Raw genomic sequence first — 21,360 nt, 5'->3', positions numbered from 1 at the left:
GACGCAAAGTGACTGCACATGCACAGCGCAAGTGTGACGCTCTTGACTCGTCCTGTAATCTCTTTGCATTAGTCAGAGCGCTTCAGCTCAACTAGCTAGCAGCAACAAACACGCAGACGCGAGCGTGGTGGAGCTTTCACCAAACACAAACTCAACAACCCGGGCTCAAATGGCCTCTTTAGGAGAACCTGTACGTCTGGAAAGAGGTAAGCTGCTCGCCGAAAACATTGTATGTTTAATGTAATGCTCAGGAGGATGTGTAAATCACGCTTTTTGTGCTAAACATCCATCTGTGACTTCATAAAGATGGATTAGTGGACGACAGCGAGCTAGCACCAATTTACTGTACCAAAGCATTCATAACTTTAATAAACTCAGTCTACGAAAACGTATAAAATGTCCGATCTAAACCTTTAGTGTCGTTAAATCACCGCGTTTACGTTAAATAAAAGCAAAACATGATGCTAGCTGTCAGAAGTCTTAGCCTGATCTTTTGTGAGCACTGTTAGCATGGTGACTGTAATAGTAGAGATTAGTGTATTGATCATTCTTAGTGAGTAACCAACCACAGTTTTGGGTCTTTCGGTGACATCGTATCATTTTGCTCCAGCTGACAGCTTATTAAGTTTTATATTGTGAAGCGTGAATGTTGGCTAGTAGCCTAGATTAGCAAAAGCACTGATTTCTATTGATCAGAGAGATTGTTTACATTTTGTTATTTTAATATTCATTAAGTTTTCAAGATTACTGGTCTATCGATCTGCACTAAGAAATAGAATTATTCAATTATTAAATGTAGTATGTTTGAGAAGTGAAGAATTTGGGATGAATTACTTCTCTGGCTGAAGATAAGTACTCTGAAATGTTTTTGAGTTTTTTTTTTTGTTTGTTTGTTTGTTTGTTTGTTTGTTTTTCAAGCTGACTAACATATGATGTAACTGTAGAGAAAAATTATGAAGTTTATTACAATTACATACACCGGTACATGCACTTATCATTTTAGTATTACTAAATGCAATTCATCAGGCCAAAAGTGTAGAGAGATTTACCTTCTGAAATATCATGCATTTACTTGGGCGTTTAATGTCTTTATAAGCTTTTGCTGTTACAAAAAAATATCTTTGCCAGAAACAGCATCTCTAGAGGGAATCATGCAAATGATTATCCAGGGTCTGGTCCCACCTCATTGTTTTGCCAATTTTCTTCCACAGACATATCTCGTGCAATTGAACTCCTGGACAAGCTCCAGAGAACAGGGGAAGTGCCTCCGCAGAAGCTGCAGGCACTGCAGAGGGTTTTGCAGAGTGAGTTCTGCAATGCTGTACGGGAGGTATGTATGCCAGCACAACATCCATACATTCAAATGAAATGCAACTTTTATGTTAGATGTGAAAAAAGGGGCTGTATAAATAAAATTACCGTGACGTCACACAGCAGGCAACCGCGCTTCTGGGTACTTTTTAGCAGCGGCTTTGGATGGTGAATATGAACAGTGCTGCAGATTTAATAATCTTTTAAACATTATAATAAAGCAATATCACGAGGAAGAGTGCTGTATGGCCCTATATCAGCGCGGCTGCGATTCAGCCACAGTGGCCTTGTGCCCCAGGTAATCAATGCCATGCTGATTTAAGGTCATACAACACGATTGTGAGTGTGATATTGCTTTTATACAACAGTTCAACGAACAAGTAACTAAAAAAAAATGCTGAAAAACTAAGGACTGTCACAAAAAAAAAAAAAAAAAACGCTCTTGTGCATGAAATTACTTTCTTACGCCACGGATCAGGATCTGCCATTGCTAATTCAAAAGATGCGCACAAGCCTCTATTACTAATTTGAAAACATGACTTTAGAACTAGAAACGATGGCTTGGGCTGTTTCTAACAAGTTATTGGAGGAACAAGGACATGTGTTTGAGAGAGATTGAGCGTGTGCGATTACCTGCGTCCTCCCGAACAGTAAACTCTGTTCCACAGCTGTAGTGTAGTGTTGGTCAGCTTGCTAGAGAGATTGGAATTTTGGTCAAATACATCCTATTTTCTCTGTGTAAAACGTAGTCCTCCCTGAGTATTTCACGGTAGACAGGTTCATTCTCTTCTCAGCCATGTTGAATGTTTACATCTGCTCTCAATGCAGAATCTCCGGTACAAGGTAAGCACCTTGAGTATGTGTGATAACTCCATCACTTGTGTCTCTTAGCTGTGATAAGGCTTAATGCTGAAACGGTTAGTTTACAGTAAAGCGTCCCAGTGCTGATGGTGTGAGACATCTGATTTCCGATATCGGAAATCTCAGTATCGGCCGATACCAATCCCGATCCGATACCAGTGTTGTTGTTTTTTTTTTCCATAATCAGTTTAGAATATCTTTACATTATTGTGTGGGACTAATTGGGAGTACTCTTTAATATGTAAAGAGAAACAAACCTCTAACTATACATTATTTCAATATAAATGTATAGCTTATTAAGGAATTTTATTGTTAACTAGTATACTGGATAATGTAGCAGCTAAATTAACAGTAATTTCAGTACAAGTCATCTGTAGAAAGGAAGCCTTTTTTTTTTTTTCTTTTTTCAATTTCTTTATTTTTTGCAGTTTGTTTTCAACATGGATCTGGACTTTAAAGGATTCAGATCTCTTTTTTTGTTCAATTTAGTTGTAAGAAATCAGCTCATTTTTCATTCACACAGTTATTCTTTGGAACCCATTCAACTTAAATATTATTGTAATTTGTAAACAAATGCTAATAATAATAATATATTATAATAATAATATATCTCAATCGTGCACCTTTTGTCACGGATCCACCAGTCTCTCTCTCTCTCTCTCTCTTTCTTCCTCACTGCCCTCACTCTCCCCTGAGTTCTGATTACACGCACCTGCATATCATTAGTGGCTAATCAAGGACTGCATATATACCCTGCTTTGACACACACTCTTCGTTTGTTCTCATCGGTAGTATCTCTGAGACTCCACACATTTCTACTATGTCAGACATACCTGTGTCTTCATTATTGCCCGCAAGACTGTTGTGAGTTATCTGTTCATCGTGTCTATACTCTGTATGGATATTACTCACCTGCTGTTTGCCACTCTGCTCAACTGGATTACTTTACAATGTTTACATCACTGTTTCAATCATCTGTTCAATAAACCCTGCTACTGGGTTCATATCTCTGCCTCCGTGTGTCTCTCCGTGACACCTTTAACTTTTAAACCCTCATGCTTTTATTTTGACATTCTGAACTCTCCAGGAAGTCATGTATGTGTCTGTTTGTAGGCAAGTTCACAGTAGTTTAATTCACTTCTTATTCAAATTCTGGTAAAAAAAAAAAAAAGAAAGCACCTCCGGTTCCGTTCTAAATGCATATAATAAGTGAACCAAACTATTGCGCATCTACATCTGAGATGCTGTTCTTGAGTAGCGCTCAAATATTGCGCACCGCTGTGAAGGCTAAAAATAGCCACGAGAGTGTGTAAACATAGCAGCGCCATTCAATAACAAGCTGGCGCTGCATGTGCATATTATATATTTACTTATTAAACACAGCCTTTTGTGATTCACAGAGCTATTGCACGTCTTCAAGTGGCTTTGAATAAAATGCACGAGTCATATGAACTACTTTAATTGTGATTTTATGGTTCTTTTATGTCATTTTTTGAGCTTGACAGTAACAAACATGACTAACACACAGTATCGGATATGGATCGGGCTCGTTGGACCGATACCCGATCCGTTTAAAAACATCAGTATCAGAGCCGATACTGATCCAGGTATCGGATCGGTGCATCCTTATTGTTAATATTAATAAAAGGAAAAGTATATCAAGTTAATAAATTGAAAAGAAAAAAGGAAAAACATTGAAAAGTGAAAATTGGCCTGGCTGAGATTGGTCTATCACAGTTGAAAACTACCACGAGACATGCAGGGTTGGGAGGGTTACTTTTGAAATGTATTCCACTACAGATTACAGAATACATGCTGTAAAATGTAATTTGTAACGTATTCCGATAGATTACTCAAGGTCAGTAACGTATTCTAAATACTTTGTATTACTTCTTCAGCACTGGTAGATTTTTTCACTTGTTTTGACAATAAAAACTCCTAAATATCTTACGCAGTGTTGTTTCTAAAACAAGATTAATCAAATTGATCTTGTTTTAAGGATTTTTTGATATTTTTACAGGAAATCAATACAAAAATGATCAAGAATACGATTTTTGCCCTAATATCAAAGGTCTTACTAGAAAAAAAAGAAATTATGATCCAACGTGAATTTTCTTGATGATAAAATATGATCGTGCATGTAAAAAAAAAAAAAAAAAAAAAAGGCATTTTAGCTTAGCTTAATGCTGACAATTTACACAAGGTTTATTTCTATTTCTTCTGCTTCAAACTTACTTCTCTGTCTACTCGTATGAATGTAAGACATCATAAGAAAGTGTTTCACCGCTGTTCAAATGCACTTTGGATCGCATCATTTATATGTATAAATGTTTTCCATCTGAAAGGACTAAATATTCAATGAAACAAATGACAATAAAATGCAAAGTAATCTCTTCAGTAATCAAAATACTTTTTGAATGTAACTGTATTCTAATTACCAATGATTTAAATTGTATCTGTAGTGGAATACAGTTACAAAACAGCCTGGTTTGATTGAACATGTTATTTATTTACTGCCTTCAAAATAAATGCAAAGACATGATTTAACTATTGTATTATTTTTTTCACATATCCTTTCACAAACAGTAGCCTTTGTGCTGCGGTGGTGGAGATGGGGCCCCGTTAGATGGTGGTATTAGAGTATCGCTAAATCATATTTGGCCTCATCTGTCACAGCAGTTGCACTTTGGAAATAAAAACCACCATTTATGTTTGAAGTTTGTGCAGTTCCTTTGTGAAAAGTTTAAATCATAAGTGGGTCTTATTAGAGGAGACAGACAACAATGATGTTTATGTCAAATGTTATTATTTCAAATCCTGAGTTTGTCCTGATCCACCGATTCTGATGGAAATTTAACAATGCCCAAATCTCCAAAAATCTCTAGGAAATGGGGTGTTTCACCCCATTAAACAGCATTTTGGGGCATTTTCAGTTCACCCATTGGACTCTGCGCTGCCAAAAGAACCCTGAAGTGCTGGAGCCAAGCTTTTGTTTGTAAACAGTAACTTTATCTATAGGAGATTGTGTTTCCAACTAACCCCAGCAAATCTGGCTTCTCCAAGTCAGAGTCCTGTGCATGGGCTAATATTTGATTTAACAGGTGGAAAAACATTTACATTGACATTTGCGAGTCGGGAATAGCCTATTTTCTACTTTCTAAAAAGTCAATTTTTTTTAAAAATGTCAAATAATGTTCATTGTTTACATTATTTTACTTACACCTTTTATGTGTTTTAAATGTATTAAGTCACCTCTGTCTGTGATTAAGCTTAGGGTCAGGGTTGGGGAGTAACGAAATACAAGTAACGGGAATACGTATTTAAAATACAAAATATAAGTAACTGTATTCCACTACAGATACAATTTAAATCATTGGTAATTAGAATACAGTTACATTCAAAAAGTAGTTTGATTACTGAAGAGATTACTTTGCATTTTATTGTCATTTGTTTCATTGAATATTTAGTCCTTTCAGATGGAAAACATTTATACATATAAATTATGCGATCCATAGTGCATTTGAACAGCGGTGAAACACTTTCTTATGATGCGTTACATTCATACGAGCAGAAAGAGATGTAAGTTTGGAGCACAAGAAATGGAAAAAAATCTTGTGTAAATTGTCAGCTTTACACTAAGCTAAAATGCTATTTCTAGCCATTTTACATGCACATGTTACCAGGCACAATCATATATTTTTTTTTATCAAGAAAATTCACTTTGGATCATAATTTCTGTTTTTCTAGTAAGACCTTTGATATTAGGGAAAAAATCGTATTCTTGATGATAATTTTTGTAATGTTTTCCTGTAAAAATATCTAAAAATCCTTGGGAATTGTAAAAATTGGGGATTGAAACAACACTGCATAAGATATTTAGGTTTTTCAGAGAATGTATTTTTAACATGTGCATTTTGTCTTACTACTGGCAGAGTTTTTATAGTCAAAACAAGTGAAAAAATCTACCAGTGCTGAAGAAGAAATCCAAAGTAATTAGAATATGTTACTGACCTTGAGTAATCTAACAGAATATGTTACAAATTACATTTTACAGCATGTATTCTGTAATCTGTAGTGGAATACATTTCAAAAGTAACCCTCCCATCCCTGCCTAGGGTCTACAATACGCATGTAATAGCCGCGTTGCGCTGGAACCCTCTATAAACTCCCTGATATCACATCTGATGATGCATTGCGAATCGTTACAATGGAACTAGAAGACGTGAAAAGAAAACTCGCCAGTGGATTTTAATTTATGGAGACCTCTGAGTGTCTGTATAGCCTATGGTGTGATTCATGCCCATTTGTTCAAAATAGCCTGTGTGGGCAGAATGGGGAATTTAATTAGTGCTGCTGTTGGATAACGGGTCGGTGTTCTGTTAAGTACTACGGGTGCGGGTGCCTGGGTAGCTCAGCGAGTACTGACAATGACTACCGCCCCTAGAGTCGCGAGTTCAAATCCAGGGTGTGCCGAGTGACTCCAGCCAGTTCTCCTAAGCAACCAAATTGGCCCAGTTGCTAGGGAGGGTAGAGTCACATGGGCTAACCTCCTCGTGGTCGCGATTTAATGGTTCTCGCTCTCAATGGGGCACGTGGTAAGTTGTGCGTGGATCACGGAGTGTAGCATGAGCCTCCACATGCGGAGTCTCCGCGGTGCCATGCGCAGCGTGCCACGTGATAAGATGCGCAGATTGACGGTCTCAGAAGCGGAGGCAACTGAGACTTGTCCTCTGCCACCTGGATTGAGGTAAGAAACCGCACCACCATGAGGACCTACTAAGTAGTGGTTCCAAATTGGGAGAAAAGGGGATTAAAAAAAGAAAAATCTGGTGCGGGGCGGGTTTACAAAACAGGACCCATGCAAGACTCTCCTCCAAGTGATAATATATACAGTAAATTTGCAAACAGGCAGTTCCGTTGGCATGATTGAAGTGTTGGGGTATTGTGATGAAAATGTTAGGAATAACAAAATAAAATGTAAAGGCAGACTCAAACACATCATTCCAAAGTCCTCACAATCCGTGACTCGAATACACTGTCATTCTGTCACCATGACTGTTTGGTTCTTCTACTTGTGCTTATAAGAGATGTACGATTGAGATGAATGTGATTTGTGTACTCCAAAGTGACAGCAGTGATCGCTAATGAAAATATAATTGTGAGACTTTTTCAATTTTAAAACTTTGTATTTTTAATATTTTTATTGGTTATGGTAACATTTTGGGTGAAACCTTGAGGTCCGATTGATTAGAGTTAGCAGCTTTACAGGGACACTATACACAGTAATTTTCAGTCTAGGACAGTAATAGCACTTAACAGCTGTTTTGGAGAGTATGAGGAGTCATACATGTTCAGAAACAGTTAGACGGAGTGCAGTTAATGGATTCGAACAGAATGCAGGGTCTTGAGATTGGTTTTAACCTGACAAGCCATTTTGGGATGCTCAAAACAAGCAAGACTCGATGCAGCAGCTAAAGACATCAATCTTTCCATCATGATGCATGTGTACATAGGCCAACAATTGCAAAATAGCATAGACTAGGGATGTTAATGATTAATCGATAATCGATTAATCGTCGTTAATAATTTGATCGATAAAGATTATCGATCGTTCAGGAACCATGCCAGCAGATTTTGATAAGGCTGTCTATACAATCATCCGCCACTAGAGGGCTTGTGCGCTGCCTGTCATGTCTTGTCCATATCAGAGAAGAAGAGTGGCATAGATTATTAAGAAGTGGGCTCAATGTAATCAGTGTTGGAGCGTTTCTCGATATATAAGCATTACGTTTTCAGCATACACCATGATAGTATCTTAAAGTAGTACATAAAAACAAGCATAGTTGATCTGCTGGTCTCCTCGTTTCATCCCAACCTACAATTACGTCAGTGATTGTCGGGAAAGCAGATTCAGCTGACATCTCACCATCACACATTATATTTTGTAGGCTGCTGTGTTTATGGAGCTTGTTATGATTTAATTTCAAATAAAAAAATATGTCCAAAGGTCCGAAATAACCCATGATCCATAACGTAAAGTTTTCATGAACTCAAAGATGTAAACAAGTTATATATCTTACTTATAAGTTATTACTAACAGTAATTAAACAATTAACAAATTCATACTAAACATTGCCTAAATGTATTAAAATACACTGAACTAAGAATAATTTAAGAGGACAATGCCAATACTTGCATTTCTTAAGTGTAATAATTTAAATTATATTTAAGCAGTGGGCTACATGCACATTATTTTGAGTACTCCATATGCGTATTGTGGTATTAATGTTAACGATTAATCGATTAATTTATTGTTAATTTCCACGACGATCGTTTATGAAAATGTCTAAAAATGTACATCCTTAGCACAGACCCAACTAGCTACATCCCCCCAGTTCCACCACAAGTAATCAAGTTCTCAAAATTATCCAAATGTACATTCCTGGTGCTAATGACAGTGTAGGACATAGGTAGTCATCGTTGTGCAGAAGGACTGAAGATTGATTCTGATGTCTACAAATAGCATCAATCCATTTGTCTGTTTCAGACTGTGCATAAATCTCTGCTGTAGTGTTCTGTTGCCCATGCAATCTAAGACTGTTGGCATTTGTCAGGTCTCCTCCCTGCTGCTTGGTCATCTGTCGCTCTCACTGTTAAACTCTGAAGTTTCAACAGAAGTGATGCTAAGACCAGAGATGCTGTTATTTGCCTTGCTTTAGAGTCTTGAATAATGCAGGTGTTTCTTAAGGCAAATGTGAAAAGATTTGTTTGGGTATTGTAAAAGAGTCTCTGTAAAAATGAGCATTGTTTGTCACAAATATGAAGTGCACTGGTGAATTCAAAGGCAGACAAGATCTAGACAGTCATCTTAAATAAAATAAAAAAATTCTATATAATGCATTCTCAGTTTATTTTAGAGCAGTAAGTCATGAGGCTGTGCATTACAGTGATTTTTACCAGGGGAATTCCCCTGGGATATTTGAAAGTTTCTTTGGGTGAACTATCCCTTTTAATATAGAATGTTCGGTCACAAGTGAGCGTTTATCTGCATTTTACAATGGCTTTGAACCTAATTGAGTCAGAGCTTTACATTTTATAAAATGTTGTTGTAGCCCAATTTTAAAAGGTGACACAAGTCGCAACAGTTTTGTTTATCCTCACTTTATCTTGTGGATGCATCATTAGTTCACTGAAACTCAAGGAAAGTTTAACTTGCTTCCATCCTGCCCCTTAGATCTATGCCTATGCAGACTTCTTAAACCAGACTTGTTTTGTGACATCAAGGCTGCCCGTGCTTTTCTCCGGAAATGCTTGGTTAGGCTGAAGCATCTGATGGTGCTTGAGTTAAGTGCTGCTTTTTTGTGGTAGATTCGTAAAGTGGTTGATTAGTAGCTCAACAATGCTGTCTTTTTATTTATGCTTTGCCCTGAACCTCTGAATGCTTCCTTGATTCTCAGATAAACATGCACGACTCAGTTGAATGCTGAGGCATGTGGGTAGACGCTTATAGGCGGCCATGAATGGGAGATGGAATAGTGGTTTTATCATGTGCCAAACTATCAAGAACAAGCCATGTAAAGAGATGTGATTTGATACAGCTTTCACTGCTGCTACTGTTATGTAGGTCTGAGTGCAAGACTTAATGGTATGGTTTTCAGGCACAGATTACGAGCAGTTAAGAACATAGTTGCTCTGTAAATGGTGGCTGTCCAGTGAAGCTCATCTGATGCAGTCTAATTAATGTACTGGACATAAAAAGCTTTTTAAGCTGAGATGGGTCAACGTAAACTAGCCATTGAGATCTAAGGATAATCTTTTTTTATTTTTTATTTTTTTTTCAGGTTCTGGAAATCTGGTTCTAATATTGTTTCTTTGTTTACATGGATTGTTACAGCAGAGGAGGCTGTACTTGTAAATTTGTGTTTGTGAAATTCAAGCAGTGTTCTTGGTCTCTTATTCTTCATTTTCAGGTGTATGAGCATGTGTATGAGACAGTGGACATAAATAGCAGCCCAGAGGTGAGGGCCAATGCAACAGCAAAGGTAAGTCACTGTACCTAGCAATCAAAATGTTTCTCTGTAACTATCCTCAAATCCACTCTAATTCTGCTAACTATTCTTAGAATGAACACTGAAAGAGAGACATGGCTTGTTTGTAACACCAGACTGATGGCCTGAAAATATACAAACAACTTATTTTTACCATGTGGCTATTTGCTGGTGTTTTGATTATTTATGTACATTTAATATTATACACTTATTCCCTTTTCTGAGGACTAATAGATAGGTTATGTATATGCCACCCACTTATTGAAAGATTCATTTCTGACCTTTTTCTCTTTGTTTCCAGGCTACAGTGGCTGCATTTGCAGCTAGTGAGGGTCACTCACACCCCCGTGTGGTGGAACTCCCAAAAACAGAGGAGGGACTGGGCTTCAACATCATGGGTGGGAAGGAACAAAACTCGCCTATCTACATCTCCCGTATCATTCCTGGAGGCATCGCTGATCGGCATGGTGGCCTGAAGAGAGGAGACCAGCTGCTGTCTGTGAATGGAGTGGTATGTACACAGCTACAGTGTTGTCCAGCAACGAACTTGACATATTAGCTGAAATCACATGAACAATGGCAGATGCTGTGTCTCTTCTCACTCCCTAGTTCTTTATGTTGTGAATCAGTATATTGTTAAATCGAACCTTTACAAGGGTGTTGATCAAGTAAACATTGGGACATTGGTTACCTGCAACACAATTTTGAGGTTGCGGATAAATTAACAGCATCGCTGCCCTAACACTATTGTTCATTTTTTTTGTAACTATTGAAAAGCACATTGCTTTTATTAGAGAAATTACATACAGTAAATAAAACAATATAAAGTTTTAAATCTGTACTATCTACACGTAGGATTGTTTCCCTTTCATGCACATTAATGATTGAAGATAATTACAAACAGAATTTCTTGGAAAGAAAATTAGGGTTTGACAAAAAAAAATTTACACATTCGCTCATCTTTAGCAACTTTAGAGACTAAAACCTCATTTATTCAATGAAAGAGTCCAAACGTTTTTCTCCTGAATGAACTAAAGGCAAACAAAGCCTGTGTTTATACTAGGGTCAGAAATAAACTTTTTAGTTTAGGGGCATTATTCACCCCCTGGATTTGATTTTCAGGGGCATTTTAAACCTGGATAAGGAAAAAAAAAATTCTAACCAAATAAAACATAAAAGGTGTAATGTAAGGTGTGGCATAATCCTTTTATGTCTAATACCTAAATTTAATCAACCGATTAACTTAAATTATCAGTATGAATAAATAGACTGAGAATTTATTAACTCTTACTCATAAAATGTAATCAACATAAACTTTATACAATAAAATGTAAAATTAGGCCTAAATAGAGGAATTCATTATGGGTGCATTTTTTGCCCCTATATTTTGAATTTCGGGGGTAATTTTGTCAACGCTGACTGACCCCAGCATAGCTGGGATATGCAAAAAAATAATTTCACTGTATATGTGCAAATGTATAATGTGTGACAAAAATAAAGGCTGCTTCTTCAATGCTCTTCTTGCCAAGTTCTCCTATAGGTCAAATATTTCAGGGATGTGTGCAAATATCAAGTGAACACCTTAGCAGTCATAATTTTTTAGGCAGATTAAAAGATTTGCCCAGTAAGTGTAGGGGATTAGTCTTTAAGGGGATGTAATGACATTTCCAGTGAGTGAACATAGTGAGCAGCAGTGCTTACTGGACGTTATGATACATTATTTGCATTGTTAGGGAGCGATTTGAAAATGGGACAGCCCTAGAAATGGCCGACTACCTGGCTAGTAGGGCTGGTAAAAATATTGATTTTACGATACATCGCGATCTTCATTTGAACAGTCCCGATTTCGATTCATAAATCTCTAGATCGATGTGAGTATATCACGTATATGCAGCCAAATTTTGTGCTATGCGACTGAAAATGTCTGTAATTACTAATTAGCTACTGGCTGGTAAAATTTCAGATTTCAGGATTTAGTATAGTGGTGAAGAAGTTCAGCACCAAAATCCTTTCACTGCGTGTTGAGAGACTAAATTTGGTTTGAATGTCTAAAGACAAGATCCATGCAATCCATTTAAATAAAATATTTTTTAATACCCTTTCTGTTCTTTACAGACAGTTGTTAACTAAAATAGTTACAAATTAACTAAAATAGAAAAAATGTATTCTAATACCACAGATGCAGTAAAGAAGCCATTTGACTACACTCTTGTTAATATGCAGTCAGATGAAACACTGAACTGCCGCTGCTCTTAAAGAGACAGAATCTTTTTAGCACTTGTTTTACATATGTAAATACTTGCAAATAATACAAATTATGCATATACACAATTTAACAATATATATAGTAGGGCTGTCAATTGAATGTGTTAATTCAGTGCAATTAATTTGTATAAAAAATAATGCTTTTAAAAAAGCAAAGAAATTAATCGTCCCCAGACTGTAATACAGAATATTTCTATTATCTGAGCAATTCAAGTGTGAAGTTCCACCAGTTTTCAGGAGGGGGCAGTAAGTGAAACTCCTGTATAGGAAACGTGCAGCTGTACAGACAGCAAACCACACTCAGGTTTGCTTGAAACTAGCGATAGCACAAGATGATAACGTGTTCTTGCATTCAAACACAGCTGGATGGAGCACAATTCCTAGTGCAGGGGTCTTGAGACATGTTTTTCCTAGTTTCAAACTATGTTTAACTTGAAACAGCGTCCTAAAAAAGCTGTGTTTGTGACTCTAAGCAACCAAAGTGAAACACTCCAAAATCGTCTGTCTGATACATGTGCACATTGACTCATCCTTAGATTTAATATTAGCGCTTTTCTATCTCGAATAGATTGACGAATTCAATTGCAAAATGGATTGCTGTGGACTGTAGGCCAGTGATAGGCTTATGTTAAAAAATATGGAAATAGACAAAATATTTCAGCCTAAAGCCACTTTTTGAATTGTCTTATCAATTTGCTTCTGCGCCACAGTGATGTAATGCAGTTTAATTATCTGAAGCATTACATGTAATTTATAATATACACAGTATATTAGATTAATAAATGTTTAAATATAATTATTTAATCATTATATATAAAATTATTGTTATTTGGGTGCCCTTTTCAGCAAATATTTATATATGCGTTTAATTTGATTAATCATATTATGTAATTGATAAAATGCAATAGACTGAGAGCCCATGTGTATGTATGTATGTATGTGTGTGTGTGTGTGTGTGTGTGTGTGTGTGTATATATATATATATATATATATATATATATATATATATATATATATATACACTATATTGCCAAAAGTATTCGCTCACCCATCCAAATAATTGAATTCAGGTGTTCCAATCACTTCCGTGGCCACAGGTGTATAAAATGAAGCACCTAGGCATGCAGACTGCTTCTACAAACATTTGTGAAAGAATGGGCCACTCTCAGGAGCTCAGTGAATTCCAGCGTGGTACTGTGATAGGATGCCACCTGTGCAACAAGTCCAGTCGTGAAATTTCCTCGCTACTAAATATTCCACAGTCAACTGTCAGTGGTATTATAACAAAGTGGAAGCGATTGGGAATGACAGCAACTCAGCCACGTAGTGGTAGGCCACGTAAAATGACAGAGCGGGGTCAGCGGATGCTGAGGCGCATAGTGCGCAGAGGTCGCCAACTTTCTGCAGAGTCAATCGCTACAGACCTCCAAAGTTCATGTGGCCTTCAGATTAGCTCAAGAACAGTGTGTAGAGAGCTTCATGGAATGGGTTTCCATGGCCGAGCAGCTGCATCCAAGCCATACATCACCAAGTGCAATGCAAAGCGTCGGATGCAGTGGTGTAAAGCACGCCGCCACTGGACTCTAGAGCAGTGGAGACGCGTTCTCTGGAGTGACAAATCACGCTTCTCCATCTGGCAATCTAATGGACGAGTCTGGGTTTGGCGGTTAACAGGAGAACGGTACTTGTCTGACTGCATTGTGCCAGCTGTGAAGTTTGGTGGAGGGGGGATTATGGTGTGGGGTTGTTTTTCAGGAGCTGGGCTTGGCCCCTTAGTTCCAGTGAAAGGAACTCTGAATGCTTCAGCATACCAAGAGATTTTGGACAATTCCATGCTCCCAACTTTGTGGGAACAGTTTGGGGATGGCCCCTTCCTGTTCCAACATGACTGCACACCAGTGCACAAAGCAAGGTCCATAAAGACATGGATGAGCGAGTTTGGTGTGGAAGAACTTGACTGGCCTGCACAGAGTCCTGACCTCAACCCGATAGAGCACCTTTGGGATAAATTTGAGCGAAGACTGTGAGCCAGGCCTTCTCGTCCAACATCAGTGTCTGACCTCACAAATGCGCTTCTGGAAGAATGGTCAAAAATTCCCATAAACACACTCCTAAACCTTGTGGAAAGCCTTCCCATAATAGTTGAAGCTGTTATAGCTGCAAAGGGTGGGCCGATGTCATATTAAACCCTATGGATTAAGAATGGGATGTCACTTAAGTTCATATGCGTCTAAAGGCAGATGAGCGAATACTTTTGGCAATATAGTGTATATATATATATATATATACAAACACACACATAGTATACCGTATGCAATTTGAAGACATCATATTTGTTGATGGAATACATGGAATTTGTACATTTAAAAAATAAAAAAAGCTAAAATGTGACCAAAATGATGAGACTAATGATAAAATAAAATTTGCAAAATCAATATTTTCATAATGTACCAAGTTATAGGTCCCTAAAATAATTAACAGCATTATCTGAGAATTTCTTTCATATGTAAGCAAAATTGACATTTTAACTGAAATACTGTACACCCAAATGTATCGAAACCGAGTCGAGAGCTAGTTAATCAGAAGCTAATCGAATTTGGACATATTTATCAGTACCCAGCCCTACTGGTCAGTGCCCTGCCAAACTCGGGAGCTGATTAAGACACCCAGAGTCCGATGATGATAATACAAAGTACACCATGTCAAATAGCAGTAAGGTCTCACTGTCTTTCTCTCTGTTTCAGAGTGTAGAAGGAGAGCACCACGAGAAGGCTGTGGAGCTGTTGAAGGCTGCTCAGGGTACAGTGAAGCTGGTGGTACGATACACCCCTAAGGTTCTGGAAGAAATGGAGTCGCGCTTTGAGAAGTTGAGGTCTGCCAAACGCCGGCAACAGAACAACTACCCCCAGTAGGGCGTCTGGCCTGCGCCCCCACCCCCTCATCATCTCTCTCTCTCTCTCTCATATTGTCGTTAATTGTTCTGATATCTGTCTTATTCACACTTACTCACCCCCTTTCTCCAGCCAGGGATTAGCCACATGTTTGGCACTCCTTTTTGTGAAATTTTCTAAATCCTCACCACCTCAAGTTTTTAACAGTCTTTTCACACACTTGTTTCTCATAGCATGAACACTATATAGGCTCTCGATATTGTCACTCAGACGTCACATACATGCACAATTGGTGCATTATTAAGAATGTAATGTCATTTAGGATGTTGTTTAGTTAGATATGCAAGGGGACCAATGCAATGTTCAACTTCTGAGATCATTTGAATGAAAATGTAAAAAAACAAGTGCCTCAAGAGTTTTCTAAAGGTCTGCAGCCTTCAGTATGCTCCCATCATAGGCTGTGTTTTATGGTCCTAGCACAGAATGAATGAACACTACCACCTTGTTAAAAAAAACTGCTAAATATGTTTACCAATTTCTGAGCAGAATCACCATCATCTCTGTGTAGAGGTTTGTTGTGTTTATTTTCCTGCTTAAGTTTGTTTGCCCATGAAAAAAAAAAAAAAAAAAAAAGATCACCAGAAATATTTCAAAATCTCACTTTAAGTCTCCATCCAAACTGCTGTTTTCATTGAACACAGTGTCAGCTGTAAATATTCCACATACTCCAGTACTTTTCCACTTACTGACCCAAATTGATTGACTCTCAGATCACGTTTGCAGTGCATGTTAATACTGTCACCTTTCACTCAATCGTGAATGTACGGAAAGGGTTATACTGTATGTTGTTAAAATATCTACAGTAATTGGCAGATCAGCTCTGTCAAATAAACAAATCATCTTTCATCAAACAAGAATTGACCCAAATTATGTTCAAATTTGGGTTTGCATTCAGACTGGTTTAGAGCTGTTTGACTCTGATTGGGATTTATACATATTGCTTTTGATTAAACATTAGAATGCAATCCTTAAAAATGGCACTGAGCAGTCCAGCCAAACAGCTGTTCAGAGGAGTTGCTAGTGGCACGGTTTGGATGTTAGATACTGTAGGTAGATATATTGATTAAAGTAATATTTCCATAGCGTACTGCAGCTTAAAAAGCACATAGAAACACAATGTGGCAGTCACAAGCTCTTATTCAAGCGTACATTCCATTTTTTTATTTTTAGAATTTTAATATGGTAATTTTAAACCTTGCAGCAGAAACACTGTTTAAAATTGTAGCGGGAGTTCAGGAAGTTTTAGTTGTTTTATTGTTCATTTTTCTGTTTCGTGTAATGCTTTCTGAATGTTAATGTAGCTCTTGCCTTTCAGTCAGCTCTGGGTTCATATTGTATACCCAGTTAATGCTGATAATTACAAAACCCTACAACATGTTTCACTTCAATGGTTGTCATATACTTGCATCATGAGGTAGCAACTGAGCATAATCCTAGGAAACTGCAATTCATTAATTAATGTTAAAGAGTTTCAGAATTACTACCAAAATGTTGTTTGATAAAGTCATCAATCCCAACCCACTCAAATTATGTATTTATTAAACATGTCTAAACAAAGCTCAAGTAAAAATGTTTTTTAATTGGTGCTGTAATTTTTTTTTCTTTTGTTTCTGAAGCTAAAACAGATTCCTTTATGCAACAAGACCTGCCATCTATAGTTTTTATAAAAAAAAAGATAATAATAATAATAATAAAAAAAAAAAACCTGATCAGTCCTTTCTCTGAAGTCAGTAATTTATTTACCCATAAACATAATGTGTAGTATTTATGGGACTTAAGTTAATGTTCTATTTAGAGGTGCAGATTTGGAGATGTTTGGCTTTTTGCTTTTTCAGGTCTTACCCAGATACCTCAGTGGCTAAAAAAAGCAATCTGGTTACATTTGTTGTGTAAGCTTCAGCTCTTCTTGTTAATGTAATAACCAAATTTTAAGGATTTAATTGATATATTTTTCTTAGATTCTGACTTAAGATAGGAGAGAGAAAAAAAAACTTTTAAAAAGTAGTTTCACACTGCACTTTCTCTTTGTACTCATTTTCACATGTTAAAAAATGCAACACGCTTTATGTATTTTTAACCTCAAATGCAGGTATTTTCAGTGTCTGACACGCTTGGGGGAAAAAAACTAGTCTATTTTTCTCTGTCTCTCATAAAATATTTAACATGTCTAATTATAGAGGCCCATGACTCACCCCGAGCTGTGAGATACGTAGGTTTTTTGGGGGTGGGAGATAAAAGGAGGCCTGATGTCTTGCATGAAGGAATCATTTGGGTGATTGACAAAAAAATTCTTTGGTGTATAAGGTGCTCAGGTTGGATGTTCCTACAGTATCATGATTTTAAAGCCTCATGTATCACAAGAGCAATAAGACATGATCCTTCTTCTGTTATCATCTCAAGCAGGTTACTCACTCCCCATTAATATTTAGTATTGTCCATGGGGCGGGGGGCTGACTAACTATTTTTGTAAATTTGTATTCTTTTGATATTTTCAGCTCTTTTGATAAGTAACTTTTCTCAAGTTTTTTTTTTTTTTTCGAGGAATGCTTTGTATTGGTTCATCTTGACCACAATCTCCCTGTGTTTCAAGTACAAAGACCAAACTTGCAACCTTTTCTGGGAGCTGTTTCAATGTCTGGTCAGCTAGTTTGAGCTGTTTTTAAGAACCTGTTGTACTGTTGTATTATTTGACACTTCTGTCCTGCTGTATTGTTACATTAATGTGGATGTGTATAAAAATTGATCAACGTGATTTGTTTTGAGGAAACGGTCCAAGTATACTGTGTGTTTAATCTTTAGTGCGTGAGTTATTTACTTTTTTTACCTTTTCATCTGGTCTGTGTGTGTGTGTGTGTGTGTGTGTGAGAGAGAGAGAGAGAAAGAAAGAGAACAAACAAACACAGAAAAATAAATATAGCTGCAGGGGCCTGGGTAGCTCAGGGAGTAAAGACACTGATTACCACCCCTGGAGTCGCGAGTTCGAATCCAGGGCGTGCTGAGTGACTCCAGCCAGGTCTCCTAAGCAACCAAATTGGCTCGGTTGCTAGGGTGGGTAGAGTCACATTCGGTTAACCTCCTCATGGTCACTAAAATGTGATTCTCGCTCTCAGTGGAGCACGTGGTGAGTTGTGTGTGTGGATGCCACGGAGAATAGCGTGAGCCTCCACGCGCTATGTCTCCATGGTAACGTGCTCAACAAGCCACGTGATAAGATGCGCGGATTGACGGTCTCAGACGCAGAGGCATCTGAGATTCGTCCTCCGCCACCCGGATTGAGGTGAGTCACTACACCACCATGAGGACTTAGAACACATTGGGAATTCCAAATTGGGGAGAAAAAAAAAAAAAAGTAAATATAGCTGCAAGCAGCGATGACGAGCCCAAGCACCATGGGTCCATTTCTACCCGGTGGCTTTCGGAAAACAATGCATAATGGACACAGGCATTTTGTTGAGGAAAGCAACACAAGTGCCTCAAAAACACGAATATTCAAAGAAAAGAATGATAACATTTAATGCGTTGACATGGCAACACGATTTAAGATATCAAGTAACCCATCACAATTTTACATCAGCGGTGTCCTAACATTATTGAAGCAATCGAAACAATTTTGAAGTAAGTTTGGGTAAATATAAGAGGATGTGGCACTATGACCGTGAACCACAATAGCCACTTCCATCTGATCAGCCCCGATTACCAAACATACAGCTCAATTTTGATCTGTTTTCCATTTTGTGCCATTCATTTATTGCCTTGCCATGGCAACACCGTTCAATATATCAAAAATCGGTTCGCAATTTAGCATCTTCAATGTCTTGCCATAATGTTGCCTAAATTTGGTGACAGTCACATGAATCCCCTATGAAGAGTATTTAAAAGTTCAGAGCCTGCAATTTTCAAAAAATTCCAAAATGGCTGTTGGGTGGAGCTAATGACTGTAATTATGAAAGTTGTCTGGCTTGATGAGAACAATATATGTACCAATTTTGGTGACTGTAGGTGAAAATGGGGGTTCTACAGACTTTGCCCAGTCCTAATGGCCGACGACTCCGTTGTGTGTGCAAAATTTCAAGAGTTTTCACATGTTAAGTACCCCAAAAGTAACAAAAACCTTTAAAAAATAAAATAAATAATAATACTTAGAATAACAATAGGGTTTCCACACTTTCAGTGCTTAGGTCTTAAATATAGCTGCAAGCAGCAATGATGGGCCCAAGCACCATGGGTCCATTTCCACAAGGTCGCTTTCGGAAAACAATGCAAGTTGGACGTGCATTTGGAATTTGAAATTATTCTAAAAGATTTTGAAGCAATTTGGGTAAATATAAGAGGTGTAGGGAAATTTGGTTAATATAGATGTACACGGTACAGATTAAAGTGTCTGTGTACCTCAATCATTGTGTAAGGAATTTATAATGGAATTAGTCGCGTTCGACAACCATTATAAGAAAGATGAATGACAAATGATTTGATTATTTGTCCGAATAAATTCTCCACCATTAAAATGGTAATACGTCTCGTGTATCCGATCACAATTTCTATTGTAAGGAATTAGCTTTAATAAGGGAATTGTGATTAATTCACTCATTGTAGTAATATTCTCATGGCTTATTGAAAATAATATCACACATATTTCAGGTATAGCTTGAGGGCCGGATCTTTGAAAAAAATCAAGTGATGAGATTATTTATCAAAATATACCACAGTCAAATTCTCCTTAAATACAAACAAGACTTTATTGCTAATCTAAACATCAGTGTTTTAGTACTCGAGATCGGACTTCAGACCAGCCTCGAGACCACTTTTTGAAGGTCTCATCTCGGAATCGACCGCATTTTTACTCGGTCTTGTCTCGGTCTCAGACAAAGAGGACTCTAGATCTTATTTCAAGACCAGTCAAGACCACAACTAAAGGGATATCACTAAATTGCCTGTGCATTGTCTGATTTATTTGTTAACATCATTACTGTGATTGGATGTAAATCTTCCTGCTTCAAAAGCAAGCAATAACTTGACTCATTTCTAATTTGACATTTTTGTTACTGTTAACGGCTGTCACCTCTTCCCACCCCCTTCACACGCACTCCAAGAAAGTGAATGGGGGAGACAGGAGAAGAAACTGTGCTGTCTGAAAGATGTTAGCCAAATATTCTGTAATACTATTTGGCTACCTAAACCAGTGTTTCCCAACCACTGTGCCCACTAGTGTGCCGTGGAAAATTATCAAATACCTCAAAATAAATAATTACTGTTTTTTCTGGTAATTTAGTGAAGGCATAGAGACGGTAGAAGAGTTTAAAGTTGCCAATTCAGGGGGTCACGTGACGCCATTGCGAGAAGCAGACATGTGAGCGGCTATCTCTGCTCACTTTGCCATTTTAAAAAAAAAAATTAATTTCATGTTATAACCGGTGAGATTTGATTCATGCAGTTACATATTTGTAGCTAATATTAGCTAATATTATTTATTTTTTTGAAATTTCAGCGCAGTGTTTGAACATACATATCTCCCCAGCCACACCCATGTGTTAACTTTTGCCCAGGCCTAATGGCCAACAACTCTGATGTATGTGCAAAATATCATGAATATTCAAGCATGCCAAGTTCCTCAAAAACATGTGAACATACACTGGCAGCCAAAAGTTTGGAATAATGTACAGATTTTGCTCTTATGGAAAGAAATTGGTACTTTTATTCATCAAAGTGGCATTCAACTGATCACAATGTATAGTCAGGACATTAATGACTTGAAAAATTAATATTACAATTTGAAAAAAAAATCTGAGCTTCTTAAACTACTTCAAAGAGTTCTCATAAAAAAATCTTCCACGTGCAGCAATGACAGCTTTGCAGGTCCTTGGCATTCTAGCTGTCAGTTTGTCCAGATACTCAGGTGACATTTCACCCCACACTTCCTGTAGCAC

The 21,360-nt window shown here is 37.5% G+C and overlaps 1 protein-coding gene across 1 annotated transcript; it reads left to right on the top strand.

Moving 5' to 3' along the window:
• Window positions 1–60: 60 nt before the first annotated feature.
• On the top strand, window positions 61–18,234 carry lin7c (lin-7 homolog C (C. elegans)). Its single transcript, XM_051723800.1, has 5 exons — window positions 61–206; window positions 1,212–1,330; window positions 10,143–10,214; window positions 10,522–10,731; window positions 15,230–18,234. Exons 1-5 carry the CDS (start codon window positions 170–172, stop codon window positions 15,395–15,397), a joined length of 606 nt encoding a protein of 201 aa, XP_051579760.1. The 5' UTR covers window positions 61–169; the 3' UTR covers window positions 15,398–18,234.
• The last annotated feature ends 3,126 nt before the right edge of the window (window positions 18,235–21,360 follow it).

The sequence above is a fragment of the Myxocyprinus asiaticus genome, chromosome 1 (assembly GCF_019703515.2).
Source record: "Myxocyprinus asiaticus isolate MX2 ecotype Aquarium Trade chromosome 1, UBuf_Myxa_2, whole genome shotgun sequence".
Classification (NCBI taxonomy): Eukaryota; Metazoa; Chordata; class Actinopteri; order Cypriniformes; family Catostomidae; genus Myxocyprinus; species Myxocyprinus asiaticus.
The sequence above is the reverse complement of the archived record's forward strand: the minus strand, read 5'-3'. Positions and strand labels throughout refer to the sequence as shown.